The sequence below is a fragment of the Mandrillus leucophaeus genome, unplaced genomic scaffold (assembly GCF_000951045.1).
Source record: "Mandrillus leucophaeus isolate KB7577 unplaced genomic scaffold, Mleu.le_1.0 Scaffold455, whole genome shotgun sequence".
In the NCBI taxonomy this organism is placed as follows: Eukaryota; Metazoa; Chordata; class Mammalia; order Primates; family Cercopithecidae; genus Mandrillus; species Mandrillus leucophaeus.
In genome coordinates, this window is record NW_012104865.1 from 1,929,838 (window position 1) to 1,947,979 (window position 18,142).

At 33.1% G+C, this 18,142-nt stretch overlaps 1 protein-coding gene across 2 annotated transcripts in view; it reads right to left on the reverse strand.

The window, feature by feature from the left end:
- The window catches only part of PPFIA2 (protein tyrosine phosphatase, receptor type, f polypeptide (PTPRF), interacting protein (liprin), alpha 2), a 542,959-nt gene that overhangs the window by 438,083 nt on the left and 86,734 nt on the right, over window positions 1-18,142 (reverse strand). For both annotated transcript variants that reach the window (XM_011994387.1, XM_011994388.1), the window contains exon 3: window positions 14,102-14,155. In XM_011994387.1, the coding sequence (XP_011849777.1) occupies window positions 14,102-14,155 (54 nt within the window). The remainder of the gene's footprint in view (window positions 1-14,101; window positions 14,156-18,142) is intronic.

Genomic DNA, 18,142 nt, shown 5'->3' on the forward strand with positions numbered 1-18,142 from the left:
AGTATACATATGTAACAAACCTGCACGTTATGCACATGTACCCTAGAACTTAAAGTATAATAATAATAATAATAATAATAATAAATGATTAAAAAAAGAAGTGTCTATCTTGTTTTCCAAAACCTTTAGCACTTTTTTGTTATTTTTTAAATTTTCATTTGTAGTATTAACTTCTAGCTGAACTCTGCTGTTAAAAGAAAATGTATTCTGTATGATTTCAATTCTTTGACAATTATTGTGTTTTTCTGTATATGGCCTTCATTTGGTCAATCTGGGGAAATAAAGTAAGTGCTCTATATATATCACCGAAGCAAAGCTTATTTATCACATTGCTCAGATTATCATCTTTACAGACTTTATCTTCTAGTCCAATCAGAGCTGGGGAGAAGTAAGATAAAACATTCTACCATGATTGAGGCTTTTCTGTTCTCCTTTTGATTCTGTTGATTTTTGTATTTATATTTTAAATGTATGTTGTTAGATGCATAAACATCAAAAATTTTTCTACCTACCTAGTACACTAACTTCAGTATTGAAAGTGCTCTTTTCATATTTATTATTTTTTGAAAGACCATGTTTATTGACAGTAATGTAGCTAAGCAGGCTTATTTTAGTTAGTATTTTATGGCATACTTTTTCTATCATTTTAGTTTCAACCTTTATTTAATTCTCATATTTGTTCTCTCTTATCTGTTATTGTCTGTAGGATCTAGCTGTCTGTAGAGTCATATATCAGAATTTTTTTTGTAAATACACAGATTCAAAAACATTCTTGAATTTTATCTTGAATTGACCATTTTTTCTACTTATATTTAATGCAATTTCTTACATGCTTTTGTTTAAAAGTTAGAATGATGATGTTGGTCATAATCAGTTTTTATTTAAATTCTTGAAATGTTAGAAAATGGTGATTTAAATTAGGTGAAATCCGGTATTTCTGGATAGGTATTTGAGGAATATTTATCTAGACTTCACCACTGCGTAATATGGCCATGTAACAAAGCTGCATTTGTACCCCCTAAATCTATAACTCAAGAAAATAAATAAAAATAATTTTTGCGGGAGTTGACAATAGAAGAAAAATAGTCATTCATGTAGATTAGCCATTGTATTCTGTGATAAAGGAAAGAAAATATTTTAAAACTCGAATTTTCTATAAAAGTTCTTACCACATGCTTCAATCAAAATATAAATTTTTTATGAGTAAAATATGAGTATCTAGAGAATTTGTTATATAAATGATTTAGTTACTTTCAGAGAACCTTGGTGAACTCTTTTGGTAAAATATTAAATATTTAATATATATACTTTTAACTCCTCTTCCTATAATACTTATAAATCTTCTAAACATATTTCAATAGCTTCAAATATCTCTTTGAAAAATAATTTAATAGCCTATCATAAAATCTTTAGGGCATATTCCTGTTATGTGGTATTCTTGAATCAACATAGATTTTAATTATAAGTAATAATTCTGCAGAATCTCAACTTTAATTTATTATGAATATACAATCAGATCCGTTTTTAAAGAGTCTGTAGTGGTTATAATTAATGTTAAGTGAAAAAAATGCATAATTCTCACGTTTTGCTGATTAATGTTTCCTTGACTGTAAACATTTGAAAAGACTGTCTAGTTACAGAAGAAAAGCTAGAACAAGTTATTTTCGTTCCAGATGAGTGTTCCTTAACACAGAGACACGGCTCCCCTGGGAAGGTTAATGCTGCCGCCAATCTTATGGAGACCCAGGGAGGGGAAAGGGAAGAATCTCAAGCCAAAGAGGTGTGCAATTTCCTACAAAGCCAAAGTTTAATGCATACTAGTGACAGAACAGGGTTAGATCCTTGGAAAACTAGCTCATTTCTTATCTTGCCAAGAGAGATAGGATGCAGTACCAACTTATTGGGGTCCCTGGAGAAGCAACAGAAGTTACCCTGGACCTGTACATGTCCTGTTGCCTTGGGCTATCCTGGAGATTGGCCTTCAGACTCACCTTCTTAGAGAGCCATCTTCATTCTTTCTGGAATGACTAGGCAATCATCAAACCTAATCTGAGATTGAACATGCTATTAGACTACACAGTCACAGGGAGGATGTTTGGGGTTCCCTAGAAAAAGTAAATAATTTTGAAAAAGGTTTCGAATAATCAATTTTAATTTTACATTCTAAATAAATGTGGCAATTAAATGCAAACTGATGTACCTTAAAGAAGTTGTAGTAGCTAGCTTTTGTAGTTGCTAAGGTCTGTAGAATTGAAGTACTTTTGGACCAAGAAAAGAAAGATCCTTGATTTACTTCCATTCATAACGAAGATCTTAATTTAATGCAAATTAGTTCTTTAAGACCTGGTTTAACATTTACCTCTCAAAACAAGTCTTCTAAAAATATAAAAATACCCCCCAAACCCAAATTATCATTATCATGATTATTTCCATATAATGCAAAATTAATCATTTATTTATGTACTCATTTTTACACTTGTTAATCATGTGTTAAAAAGAAATGATTGCTGGCCATGTGTGGTGGCTCACGCCTGTAATCCCAGGGAGTGGGAGGCTGAGGCGGGCGGGTAACCTGAGGTCAGGAGTTCAAGACCAGTCTAACCAACATGGAGAAACCCCATCTCTACTAAAAATACAAAATTAGCTGGACATGGTGGCATATGCCTGTAGTCCCAGCTACTTGGGAGGCTGAGGCAGGAGAATCTCTTGAACCCAGGAGGCGGAGGTTGTGGTGAGACTAGATCACACCATTGCACTCCAGCCCTGGCAACAAGAGCGAAACTCCATCTCAAAAAAAAAAAAAAAAAAGAAAAGAAAGAAAAGAAAAAAGAAATGATTGCTAACCAGTTAGAGTGCAGAAATTTAACAGTAAAGGGTCAGTATTTTTTATTTTCATAAAGTGCTAAGAACAGTACTAAGTATACAACAGGTATTACTAATATGCTTTCTCTATAAGTCTTTATCTTTACTTCATATTTTTCACATTTTAATGAGTAATTATATGTATAAAACTGTATTTATCCATCTGTTTTTTTTTCAGAAAAACATCTATCTTTGATTTAAAAAGTAAAAATAGTTTCACTTTATTGTGTTAGATGAGAACAGTCTAATTAGAAACCAGTCTCTAGTTAAGAACTTAAGAGATCAAGAAATCTGTTCTATTTTCTGTAGAAGAATATACGTGTGTGTGTATGTATATGTGCATACACATACATATATGATACATAAAAAGTTACTTATGTTTTTTATATGTTTAAGGGTTGTATATAAATGCCTTCCAACTTATATACAAAGAAATAAATATATGTCAAATAAACATAAATAGAAAAGGAAGGGAGAGAAAAATACAAATATTTGCAATTTCTGTGGTTAAAATGATATTTCCATTTTGGACAAAACAATGGTATTTTGGGGAGCAAAAATACTTGAAGTAAAATAATTTATATTGTACTTTAACCAGGAAATTGAATATACATTAATATTTATTTTGTATATTTTGCCCTATTTCATTAACATTGATTTTACTTCACAAGTCTTTCTTTAAATACCTTTTTCTGTATAGATTAATTATAAATTAACAGTACATCAAAAGGAAGACTTTATTTCTAACCAAGAGTTGTTTCATTACCCAGAGGTTCTCAAATGATTTGACAGATACAGCAAAAAAATTATTTCTAAACTGTTTTCTATCACATTAATCATCAGAATGATAAAGCAATATGTTAAGATATTTCCACAATGCTTCCCACATTTTTAACACGTAACACTCAATGTTATCATAAACTTAACTTTCAGGTCTTTCAGGTATTAGTCTGAAAGTTCCTATTTATTTGCTCATTTCTATATTTAACATAATTTAAATTTTTGATTACAGAAAACTACATTTGCATGTGCCCTCTAAGTAGTTTGATTGTGTTGAAATATAGATGCTTAAGTAGTTCTAAATCATAGCAGTTACAGTGGTAAACATTTAGAGAGGACTTGCGTTTGCCAGGCAGGTTTGGAGCACTCTACATTGCTGGCTCATTAAATAGAACCACCATGTAAAAGATCCTGTTTTCATCATAATCACATGGCTTAAGAAATAAAGACACAAAGAAGAAAGCTAGTTTGCTCAAGGTTACAAACAGCTATCAAAAGGTGGAGTCAAAAATCAAATTGAGGCTGACTTTCCTGAGTCCACACTCTACGCCACTACCTCTTATGCTGTTTTGCATGGATTACAAAAAATTGAAATCAAAGGTTTATATAAAATATGGTTTGCACACAATATTGTACACTTTCTATAACTTTATTGACTTCTAATAAATTGCAGTCTGAACTGACTCTATGTGTACACTGACGCTAATTATTTTGGAAATTTTCCTAGCAGTTATCCTTTATCATCTTTGGGGGACATGCAAAATGTTAACCGTTCTACTTCACCACGCCTCTCCAGCATGTTTATCCTAGTGTTCTGTGTGTTTTCTCTTTTATCTACTTTCTCCAATATCTTCCCCTCAGACTTTTTACTGTGCCTTTGAAACCCCTATTTTACAGAAAACAATCTTTCCTATTTCATCACTTTGTTGAAGGAGCCCGTCATCACTTTACCTCAATGAAAATAGATTTCAATGGCTTCATAGGTTGTACCAATAGGATGCTTTTCCAAATTCCGCAGCTCACTTAACTTCAGAAAGTAGTGCTAGCACCTTTCTTGAAAACCATTAGAATTTCCAACCCTTACTTCTCCATTCTAAAGTAGAACCATCTCTACTTTGGTGCTCACACCATCTGACTATTCCTCCTGTTACTCCTCCCCATCATTAATAACTAAAAATGGCATGGTCTTTTCAACATGTAAATGAGGTTAGCTAATGAAATGACTTCAATTCAAACAAGCAACTACAAATAAGCAACAAATCTCAAATAAGTAACACCTTCATTTTTCATCAATCTCGTCATTAAACATGCTTTGTCATATAGTCCCTCTACTTGTCTGGACTTCAGTTTGAGCAGATTCATAACTTTTCAGTCACTTAGAGTTGCAAGAATGAATCTCAATGTGGATATCCAGACCATTTTCGAGTTCAGAATGCCCAGTACAGCCCACCACCAAAATTTAAGTTACGTATTTAACACAGAGCTTTTCTGATCACTCCACCTTGAACTACTGGAAAAGAGGAAGATGATCCACTTTTTCACCTGTATTCTGTCTGATTCGTAGGTCTTTATTCTAGGTTGGGGCAGTGATATGAAAGTGGGTTACAGAAAAATAGGCAAAGTTTTATAAGACTGGTGACTTCTATGTTTCAGGTGCCAAAATACTGGACTTCTAAAGTGGGAATCATTAGAGGATTCTTTGGAGGTCGTCCCATGGATATAGCCCATGCTACACAGATCATTGACATAGGCAATTGCTATTTGCTTTCTGACTAACCATTTGCCTCCCACCACCTCCTCACATTTCAGTTTATATTCTTGGCAGAACAGCTGACATCCTATTAATTCTTAATACTGGATCCCATTACCCTAGCAGGCAGTCATCATATAAAGGGTTCTATTATCCTTCTACTTCATCAATCTGGCCCATGGGAAGCTCATGTACCTCTGACACACCAAATTCTTGTGGTAAAGACCACTCTTACTGCTATTCTTTCTCACTGGCCTAATTTAGATTAGCTTAACCAGACTTCTACCTCCCAAATTTACTAGAGAAGCAGCAAACATCAGATTCAGTGGCCACACATGTCTGCAAACTCCAAGGAATGCACATTCATTTATTTCTTCCCTTACCTTACATCTAACTCATGGAAGTACTTGATGATATACTGCTGAAAAAATATCAAAATACAAAAATACCACTGCTTCTTTCTATGAGTCATTGCCTTGGGTCCACCCTCATTTGGCTAAGGAGAAGCACACACTTCTCTCCACAGAGTAAAAACCCTGCAGTACTCCCTACCAGCTGACAGCTCTCTGCTAATGAGTCATCTGGTCTTCTCTAAGAGAGGATAATGGTGGTGATTCATAGTGGCAGGACTGATGCTGCCATTATTACAAGTCTGTGGTGAATATGTCTAACACTTTTCCGAAGAATGCGGGGATACTTATCATCAATGGCACTATGTTTTGGGGCTTTAAGGAAAATTTTGATTCAACAATGGAAACCTCATTTCACATTTTTTAACTCCTTCATTTTTGGAAGTTTTCAATTACTGGTTCACACTATTACAATCTGAGACCTGTTATCATCATAATTCTTGTTTAATTTATGTTGATTAAATATTTATTGAAGGCATACTGTGTGCCAGCATTGGTGGTCCAGCAGTAAACCAGACAGAAATGTCTGCTCTCATAGGGTTTCTATTCCAACGATGTTAAACAACGTAACTAAGACATATGGCATTCGAAATATGTCCCTTTGATTTTCTTTACTATTATTTCTTCCAGTGGCCAAAACTTAAAGGTTTCTTTGGATCCTATTTCTTTCCCTACCATAAAATTCTATTGATACTGGTTTTGTATGTTTTTTTCATTTGCTATTGTCATTCTTACTACCACTACTATAGTCTGAAGTTCACCTTTGTAATTTTATTCTGGAATTATTATAATAACCTCAATCTCTTTTCCCATGCGGTATGCTGCTACAGTTATCATTGTGAGCACACAAATATGTCCATGTAAATCATGTGCTCATGAACATTTGTTCTAATTCATTCATTCAACCAATAGTTATTGAGAAACTCATATGCCAAGTATTATAAATCTTTTTTCTATAATAGTGAAAGAAAGAGACGAGGCCTGCAACTATGTAAAGTTTATATTCTAGTAGAAAAACATAAACAATAATCCTATAGGGTCAGAAAAAATAATATTGGGTGTTCATGGAAAACTCTGTTAAAGTGACAATGAAACAAAGACCTAAAGAAAGTGAGGCAGTAAGCCATGAGGATATCTGAGGTGAGAGCATGGCACAAAGAAGGAAAAATGGCAAGTGTAATGTCCCTTACCGGTAATAAACTTGCCTGAGTAAAGGGACAGCAAAATGGCTAGTGCAGCCTAAGTGGGTGAGCTATTGAGAAAAAGGTAGAAGGTGAGTTCCTAGAATCATCATAAGGGAAGGAAGTAATTAAGAGTCTCGGAAACCACTCCACAGGCTTTGGGAATTTTACTGCGATAGCAAGTTAACACAGCTTTAAGGCTAAATGTAACATGCCAATTTACATTTCACAAAACCTGTCCTTCTTGGTTCATAGAGACTGGACAGGTGAGAAAGAATGGTGGCTGTAAACACAGTGGTAGTTTTGGAGGATTCTAAATAAGTTGTGAAGACGGGCCCACATTATGGCTTTCAGTGTTTGGCTTTTGAGAAGGGTAGCATGAAGTAGCCCTTAACTGAGAGGGGGAAAATGGCAGGAGGTTTGTAGGAGTGATAGAGGGAATCAGAGTTCAATTTTTAATTTGTTATGTTTTAAATTCCTTCCAGATATACAAGTGGACATGTCAAATGTTTAGTCATATACACAAATCTGAAGTTCAAGGGAATGATGTAACCTAGAAATATAAATTTTTCAGTTATCATTATTTAAGTAGCACTTAAACTGTGAAACAGATTGGGCCATCAAGGGCCTGAATGTAGATAGAAAACATTGCAGGGGCCACAAAAAAAGATTCATCCAACACTGGCCTCCTGGTTCCTTAATATCATCAATTCCAATGAGCTTCAGTCCCTCTTTACTTCATCACCCATGTCTATGACCACAATCTGGAGTTTATTAGTACCTGGAAATATTTTGGTTCTGAAATGCTTAAACCAAGCACACAGGTAATGACAAAACACACTCAACTCTTCTCTCTTTAAGATAACTGTGCCTCAAGTTCATCTCCTCTATTGGCTATTGCTTCCTCTGACTTCCTGCATAACAAAGCTCTTAAAATAGTTTTCTACAGTCACTGAATACAGTTATTAGTCTTCCATTTAATCTCTCAGGCCCCTGGAAATTTGATTCTACCTAAATTAATCTACTACAATTACTCTCACCAAGATCATTTCTTCTTGTTAAATACAACATAGTTTTTGAACTCTCAACATCATGAAACTGCTAATATCCCTCTTGTCATCCTCTCTTTAACTTGGCATTAATGATTCTCACATTTCTGGTATTCTATCCTTGGACCCATCTCTGTTTTGTCTTTTCTGAGGCACATTTTTCTCTGACCTTTACTTAAGTGCTTTTCTTTCTCAAGCTTTCTTCTGAACTCTCTTATCTTCTAACTCTATATACATGTTTTTGGGGAGGATGATGTCATCAACTCCAACAGCTTTAATTAAGTCTTCTACATGTCCAAATAAACAGCTTTAAATGAGATCTCACCTTTAAATTTCCAAATCATTCATATATTCCCAACTCAGTTAGCTCAACTTAACATGTCTAAAACTGAATCCCTCATTTCTCTCTTGAAAATGCTCTATCTCGTTGGTTTCTTGTCATGATGAATGGTACCTTCATCCACTCAACTGCCAAAGCAGAAAGTTCCAATATCAGCCTTGACTTCTCAATAGGCCTCAGTCTGCTTCCAAACAACCACCTATTCTTGTATGTTCACCATGTTCTCAATATCTCATGAGTCAATCCATTCTTCTCCATTCTTGTTGTCACCTTATAGGCTTTTATTAATCATCTAATTTTTAAAAAAATAATGTTGAGTTTCTCCTGTGATATTGCCCTCAGTTACTGTTATAATTTAGGAAAATAGACCAAAAAAGTCACCATGATCACTTTCATCACTATCCTTTGGATGAATGACTGCAAGTCTTTTCATAGGTCTCTTTGCTTTAGTCTTTTCTCTAATTCACTCTCCAACAGGTAATAATAAAATGTTTCTAAAGGGAAGATATCATTGACTCTTCTGTTTAAAGACTTACTACTTTCCTTTGGTCGTTAGTATAAAGTACAAATTCCTTGCATGTAATTTATCATATTCTTGCCCAGGCTTAACTTTCTAGCTTTCTATCTCACCTTTATCTGCCATGCCCAGGTTATTTTATACTTTACTACATGATGTTATTTTCTCATTTTTTACCTATGCAGATGCTGTTTCCTCTGCTTAATATACCACGGTCCCCCCAAAACTTGGCAAACTTCAACTCATCCTACAATTGGCAAGAAAGAAATGATTTTCTTCTATTTGCCTTGCTTGTTTCTCCAGTCCCTTTCTATTCCCATCAAAGGGATTATGTGGTACTCTTACTTGCCTTCATCTCATCCTGTGCTTACATAATATTATAATTCGTTTTTGCCAAACTATCCATTCAAGTATATTGTAAAATTCTGAAATCACTGTGTATTGTTTATCACAGTGTCTCCAAAACTTAACCAAATGCTATAGTATAGCCTAGTACATGGTATATACTCAAATATATATTGAATTTGAAATAAACAAACAGGAAAATAAAAGGAAGTAATATAACAATATAAGGTTCAAGTTGAAAGAATTTAAATTAGGACACAATTCAGATTAATATTATTTTATCATCTTATCTGAAGTAAATGAGTAGAACATTGTCACTTTTGAATAATCAAATTAAAATCAGTTTTGTAGATGTTTAAACTCTAAGACCATTTACAATTTAAAATACATATAACTTGGTCTAAACAGCACCCTCAGAAAATTGAAATTGTTTTAAATTCTGTGGTGTGTTTATCCAAACTGCTAAGGACCATCAGGAAGACAATTAAAATGAGAACAGAAAGTACAATTCTGTTTCCTCAGTGGGGGAAAAAAAAAAACCTAATAGAGCTTAAGAATGTTCAGGACAGTGTGTATATTAAACCCAAGGACATGAATTAGATGGGTAATCACTTATTCACCACACTCTAGAAATAAAGAGAACCATTAGCATTTAGGAAAAAAAAAACAAACTTAGAATATTTAAAAGTATTAAGTTCTGCAGGGAATAAAATGCATAGATCTTATTATTCCAAAGTAATAAATAGAAAGAAAACAAGGAAGAAACTGAATACCTTCAGTGGTATTCTTGCTATAATTACTACATGAGACAATGAAGTACATTTAATTAAAATCCTGATAATAACATTTTGTAAAATACAATGAAACATCTTCACATTTGACAAATGTATGTTACAATGAAACATGCTCTGGAATGTCTCATGTAGTCTCTTTATTAGATTTTTGTCAATATCGGCCCTTAAAAGACATCAGAAATAATAAGAAAGTAAATAGCTACTTAACAATCAAAATATTTTCCTAAACCAAATTGCAAAGAGAAACACATCTCATTGTGTATACACAGACTCTGCTTGAGTCTGTTACCACTAAACTTAACTCGTATGGCCAAGTTGATCCACTAAATCCTATCTATTGACTTACACCTAGTCCACAGTCTACAAAGAATTCTGGCACCAGGGCAGGGGTTGTCTTAAAAATTACACCTCTCTCCTACTGGCTCATGGGTTCAACACAGGAAGGGATCTTTCACACTGCTGGTTACACACTGACCTGACATCCACAGGCTCCAGATAGCAGGTTCATGCTTTACAGATATATAACAGAGTTCATGCATTGCACCCCAGTACTTCAGTATCCAAAGTCCTCTTGGACTGTAGCAGAGATGGATATATTTACCCTGGCCTTACCAGGGGTTGTCTGACAATGTGGGGCACTTTGAGTCTTTACAATTCCCAGGTTTTTTACATTTTAATATTGCTCATATTTAAAACACCAAAGACTATACAAAGTGGTATATTTACAAAGCACTATTTAATTTAATAATGAATTTTACACTTTCAATTTTGATTATCTAGTTTCTTTTCCTTTGTACTTCTATGTAAATGAATTATATGCCTGTACACTAGAGGTTAATCTGCGATCCAGTTTTTATGAATGGGAAACATATGCCATAATATAGAATATCTTTTGATGTAATTTGCAAAGACAGTTTTAAGTTAATATTTAACAGACACTATTTTTTCTCCAGTGATAAAAGCATTTATTATCTAAGATAATTATGTGATTTGGAAAAATCTGCAAGTTGTGTTTGCTGCTACAATTCATTTCCAGTTTCTGAATTAAAATCCTTTTCAGAAACAGGCCATTGTAAAATTTTGAATCACCCTTGAAAATCATGAATGAGTAGTTTTCTTTTTCTTTATTAACATTAAAACTGAGACTACCTGAATTTTCAGTAAAATCTATTTAACACTTATTGTTAAAAATATTAATGCAAAATTCTCCTAGAGTTCTCAAATTTATTCTTACCAGCTATGCAAATTTACTTATAATGACATTTGCAAATTTAACACAACCTTCTATATATGCCTTACCATTTGAAATAACAAACTCCACTCTGTTTTCTACTGCTTCAGAAATAACATTTGTGTGGACCCACAGCAAAATTTGCAATTTTAAATATACCATTAACATTTCAAGATACCTCTGAGATTTCTATTACACTGGCAAAGAAATTACTCGACAGCTATGCATCCTTATGAGAGATCATTCACTCAGTACTTTATGTATTCTGTTCAATAAATGAAAAAATAAAAGACTTTGAATTTCTTACCAATAAAAACATCACCATAGAATGGTTTCTACAAAAAGCATAGCTTTTGAAGTAGACAACAGTATTTTGGCGATCTACTAAAATGACATTTTTTAAAGAAAGGAAAAAATATACTTTGGGAGGCCGAGGCAGGCAGATCACTTGAAGTCAGGAGTTTGAGACCAGCCTGACCAACACGGTGAAACTCTGTATCTACTAGAAATACAAAAATTAGTCAGACATGGTGACGCATGCCTGTGATCTCAGCTACTCACTAGGCTGAGGCAGGAGAACCCTTTGAACCCAAAAGACAGAGGCTGCAGTGAGTCGAGATCATGCCACTGCACTCCCATCTGGATGACAGACAGAATGAGACTCTGTCTCAAAAATTATTTTTTTTTAATTTTAAAAAGGAAAAAATAATTTTAAAAACTTGAAATTGATTTAGATTATGTATAATTTAATCTGACTTTCAGTTTTCTAACTTGGAGGCAAAAACAATAGCTTCATTCATAGCTTTACTCTTAAATGATTGAAGTAACCCTAGATACCATTGAGCCAAATACCTAGATACCTTAGATATTTAGGGCTAAAGAAAATGACTGTTACATAGGTCCCGGCAGTGTGTTCCAGATAGCTCCTTAACAATGAGAGACACTAAATTAATGTGTAGTAATGAACCCCTAGATTGCCTAAGCCCTTATGTACTCTGAAACTTTCATGTTTTCCACTCTACAAAATGTTATAAAATAAGCACAATCATTGAAACTTCAGAAAACATAAGTATAAAATAATCATCATGGTATAGCACAGCCAAGAAATAACTCCTATCTTCTTCACAGTATTATAAGTTGTTTTAAAAGGAAAAAAAATCTATCTATCTATCTATCTATCTATCTATCTATCTATCTATCTATCTATCTATCTATGTATACATATAGATATATAGATTGATATACTATACATACATATATAGAGAGAGAGAGGGAGAGATAAAGTTGTATAACTCATGCCTATTCACTTTTATTTATTGGGAATGACATTGATGTGGTTTGCCTTCAGGATACCATTTTTCCTTTCTGTGACCTTTATTTTCTCCCAGCAAAAGGATTCCTTCAACAACCAGGTCACATACTCATTCAATCTTTCATGTTTAGAAACATGCTTTCTTAGAGGGTGTGACAAACTAATTTATTTTACCATGTAAATAATGGATAAGATATTTATCAGTACTTGCAGAAGACATATTTCATTTTGCTTCGAATAAGGGACAAATCCTTTGAAAATTGACTAATCTCTTAACTGTAGAATTCTTCCAGGAATCAGTGAACAGTTGAGGGAAGTATTTTGAAGGTAGTAGATCTACTTTTCTGATGTAAGCTGAATTTTATGGACAAGCACCGTGCAAGGCAGAAGGGTAAAATTACATCACCTAAGCTCTCACCTACAATACTTCAGTAAAAGACTGGCCATTAATCCTGTCAATATACTTTCCGGGTTGACTTATATGAAATCTTGCCTTACATTGTAATGTAATAGGTCCAGGGGATAAATATAAGCAGCTGTCTGCAGCCAATATATTTTTCCACACAAATACTTACAAAAAAAATAAAAAGAAGGAAAACGACTATAATATGTTTTTTAGCCATACTTTAGGAGCAACTTGATGAAAATTAGATAACACCATGAGACACATGAGAGTGAGACAGGAGAGAAAGAGCTACAACTGAAAGTTATCTCTTTAACAACTTACTGGCATTTTAATGGAGTTAAAGTACTTCACCTACATGCCTATGTGAAGAATAGCTAAAAAAAATGATAATACTGAGTTCTGTATGTTCCTCATTAAATTTCATTTTGCTAAATAAAAAACAAGTAATGATAAAAAGTATTCATTGACTATTTGTTGATATAAGTTGAATTTGGCTTATTACTTTACATATACTCTTTGAATTTATTTTGGATCTCAAGTATGAAGTCATAGGGATGTCATCTCTATCAGTGTTTTCTGAAATCAGACATCACAGAAAGGACTAAGATGTTCCAATAATAGAACATCAAGCTTTTGTTACTGCTTATAAATTATAATTCATTGAAACTTTAGAATACTTTATAAACTTTAATTTCCTGGAAGCTTCCTGAATTAAGTAGAAAAGAACAATATCGAGTCAATACTATTTATCACATGGACATAATTTTTCTCAGTAACTAGAAAAGATATTACAACTCAAATATTATACTCATATTTAGAATAATAAACTCTCCAATTAGTGTAGCCTATTAGTAGAATGTAAATTACTGAGATAGTCTAATAAAGATTTTATTCCTATTTTTAAAACCAATAAATTGAGATAAATTTTATGAGTTGTTAAAACTTTTAAAAACACCATACCATACCTCAAAGCAATTTCGTACTTCTGTTATTAGTTACTACAATAGTTATATTTCTAAAAAGTACCTGTATATGACAAATAATATACAAGCAAACGACTGATGACCTGGTGTGTACACAATTCAATTCGTCAACGGTTAAATTTAATGAAGAATCTAACTTACCGGTGGATCAGCCCCCTTAGAACCAGCCAGCCCTCCTGTTAAGGATTCGATATCCTGAAAAGGGGAGAGGTGTTGATTGTAAAATGCTACTCAACATCATGAAGAATCCCCCAATCCCACAGTGTAATAATTTATTTAGCTGCAAAGTTAGGGCACGTCAGCTAATTTTTTTTTTTTTTTTTTTTTGCGATCTTGGACACTGTAATACTATACAAATAGTCTACATCTAAAGATCTAGATATTCTCTCCAACTCTGAACAGTCTATAAAAAGAAAAACATATAAACAGATATTTTTGAAATATGCAGATGTTTCATCTTTGAAGAGCTGAAGTGAGAGCAGAAAAAAGAAAATTTAAGAAAACTTCAGTATAACGTATTATTTTCAAAAATATTAAACCCATGGAAAATGTTTAACCTAAAAAAATTAAAAATATATATTTTTATTTTTTATGACTACATAATAGTTGTACATATTTATGACATACTTATGATATTTTGATGCAAGTATTTGATGTCTAATAATCAAACTTAGGTCCATCGCTTCAAACATTTATCATTTCATTGTCTTGGAAACTTTCCAAATATACTCTTCTAGCTATTGTGAAATACACAATAAATTATTGTTAACAATAGTCACCCGATTGTGCTACTGAACATTAGATCTTATTCATTTTATCTAACTGTAGATAAAAATATTAACCAAATCTTATTTTTTCACCCCCTCCCGACTAGCCTTCCCAGTCTGTGGTAACCACCGTTCTATTCACCACCTCCATGAGATCTTTTTTTTATAGCTCTCACATATGAGTAAGAACAGGTGACATTTATCTTTCTGTGCCTGACTGATTTTACCTAATATTCTCCAGGATCATCCATGTTGTTGCAAATTTAAAAAATTATAACTATGGTCTAGTCTATTTCTACACATAGAATATAAAAATATAAAGAGATCGATTTTTAATCTCTAATAGGTAACCAGAGAAGGTCATGCTTGAGTAATGACTACAGTTGTTAAATTTATAAATGGAGAAATAGGGGACAGTGTGATAAACTGTAGAGGCTGTGACCTGTTTATAGGAACAATTAAACCTCAGCCTTATCAGTTCTATGGCTTTGGTTCCAGGGTTATTAATGGTTATATGACTTATTCAAAAGAAGTTGCAATTCTAGGTTTTAAAGTAAAATCACCCAGATTTTTAGTGTTTGCAACTGATTTAAGTTGTAAACCATCCCCCATCCCTCCCAAATGACAAAACACAACTCTCTGATAAAAGGATGCTGGAAAGGAATTTTGGGTTAAATCGAATGGTTACACTTTTTGGCTAAAGATGTTTTCTTATGACTCTGATCACCTCTTATCTGTTTCCATCTAGTTGGAAAGACAGGGATGAAGAAGGGGGAAATATAGTTGCATTAAGAAAGCAAAGAAGGAGGATAATTAAGTCCTGAATGAAGTGACAGAAATTTAAATGCCTATGATGAGGAAAAAGGCCAATACTTGTATATCATTAAGAGGACTTATGCTACTAATTCACTTAGGACTTAATCAAATGATTTTCCCCTTATATTGAAAAAGTGAGGACTCTTAATAATACAATATGGGGCTCGGATGAGCATGTGATGGAAACATCCAAGGAAGGCGACAGGGAAGTATGGTGTTATAACTGCTTCTATCTGAAAATGTTAACTTTGAACAGGAACATAATGGGTAATGAATTTATTCATGCATAGTCTAATAAAGGTCACAAATGACAAGGAGTACTTACCAAGAAAATTATTAAATGGTCTCCTTTCTAATGGAAATGTATATATATTTTTTCTCTACCCAGAATCCTTTTCAGGAACTACTCGTTCCCCACTCCCATTTTAGCTACAAAAGAGGCTAAAAAATTTGCTTCAAATATTTTAGGGACCTGCCAGAGAATTAAGGCAATATAGAATCTGAAAAGCGTAATGGTAGAGTTTAAGTCCTTGATTGTATCATTTGAGGAATGTTTGAAATTAGATGTTATCTCTGCCTGCAATTCGGCTTAAGATAGGTTTCTGGTTCTGAAAAGTAAAAATGTCCTAATTATATCTTCATTTTTGACTCTATTTGTAAAAGGACCACCCTCCCCATCATGTTGAAATGCTTTATTCCAACATCATGCCCAACATAAAAAAATCAATTCACCTAAATTATCTGATCTTACATGTTCTTTATCATTCTTATTGTCACTTAAGTAAATTTTGTCCTTGTAAAATTAAAACAAAGCATCAAACATATATATAAATTGGCAAGGAATATTAACATCCTTATCAAATCCAAAGATAAAACATAACTTAAAATTGTCTTAAAATCTCAGGAATGAACAACATTAGGTTGTAAAATGATTAAATATTAGATTTACAGATAATAAAACACACAGCTTGCACTGTTGGGTAATATTTCCGCTATGCCCATAATGAAAACAAGTTTCTGTTCATGTAAAATGTTTTTTCCAACTATACTTAAAATGAAAAAAAAGATATCAAGTGCATTTGGAGTTAATACATGTCTTTCTTTGTAGAAAGGCATATAGGTTATATTAATGATGTAATTTTTAATGGAGCTATCAGAGGGATAATAGAGGAACTGATTTGGATAACAATTATTTTAGCAATTTACTCAATGCATTTTCTCATATTTTGTAAAGTTTGTTCATTAAGATTTCTTACCAAAGATAAGTTGTGCCGATTTTCAGATTTTTAAAATTTTAAGCTCTTTGTGATAGTCATGTCTTGAGAAAAAATGAGAAACAAGAATGTAGAAGATGAATGAAAAAGGCACTAAAATTTGTGGTTTTTAACACAATGAATTTAAAAGCAAATTATAAATTAATGGCTCTAAATAGTATACAGATGTATATTATTATCCTCTAAACGGGTATGTTGTAAATTGAATGTAAATCATTCAATTGTAAAAAAATGTTTGAGCTCATGTTCTACTGTGAGTATAATTTGAAAAAGAGTGTCCTACTTGGGTAGAGGTCCAAGTTAAACATGGCTTATCAGTTCATACAAAAGGAATTTTCTCAGGTGTGAATAATGAACATAAGTATGGATGGTTGCATTTATATTGTAAAATTAATAGGTAAAACAAATACTTTGAGGACCTCTGAACATATGATTACTACACAGCTTTCAAATGATAACTAAAAATGAGTCAAAAATAGATGGTTGTTGAATATTTTATCTGCAAAGTATAAGTAAAATCTTTGACAAATGTGTCTATTGTGTTATTTTAATATATTTTATATAGATAACAACAAAAGGGGACATCAAATAGTATAAACATTGACTTCCTAGAAAGTTTTTTTGACTTACTAGTGTAACAATATTGTTTGTTTGATTAAAACACTCAAAACATACTTTTATTTTTAACAAGGCTACAGCATTTATTTAACCATATTGTATACCATGTTGAGGTCATCATTTGTATCTAATAGCTAATAAAATAGCTACTACTCAGTGAACAGTTGCTATGTGCCAGGTACTCTTATAGATGCTTTGTAGACATTAATGCCATAATAAACTTTTGTTAGTTAATTATTCTCTCACTTAAAAGGTTAGTTTACATAACTCACACAGTAGCATAGAGCTATTAAGAAATGGGTTATAAAACATATAGGACTCCAAACCTGTATTTTTTAAATTACCAGTCCTAGTGAACAATTTCATCCTGGTACCCTGGTGACACTGCACATATCTATGTTGGCGATGCAGGCAAGGCTAAACTATAGGCTGGTAAATCTTGGTGGAATATCCCATGACCCTCCCAGAACATGGCAAAGGAAGCAGTCTCATGAGGAGCCTCTACGCAGCTATTTCTTATTTGCATCCCTCACATCAGTGAGGCATGGGACTTTCCACCTCACACCTCCCTACACCAGATCCCTCTTCAAGCTATCAAACCACTTTGATGCAGCATGGAATTGGTTCTTCCCTAGCAGTGCAGCCCACTTCTCTTGTTGCCTATCATTTGACGCATCGAGTTCAGTGTTGTCCAGTGGAAATTGGGA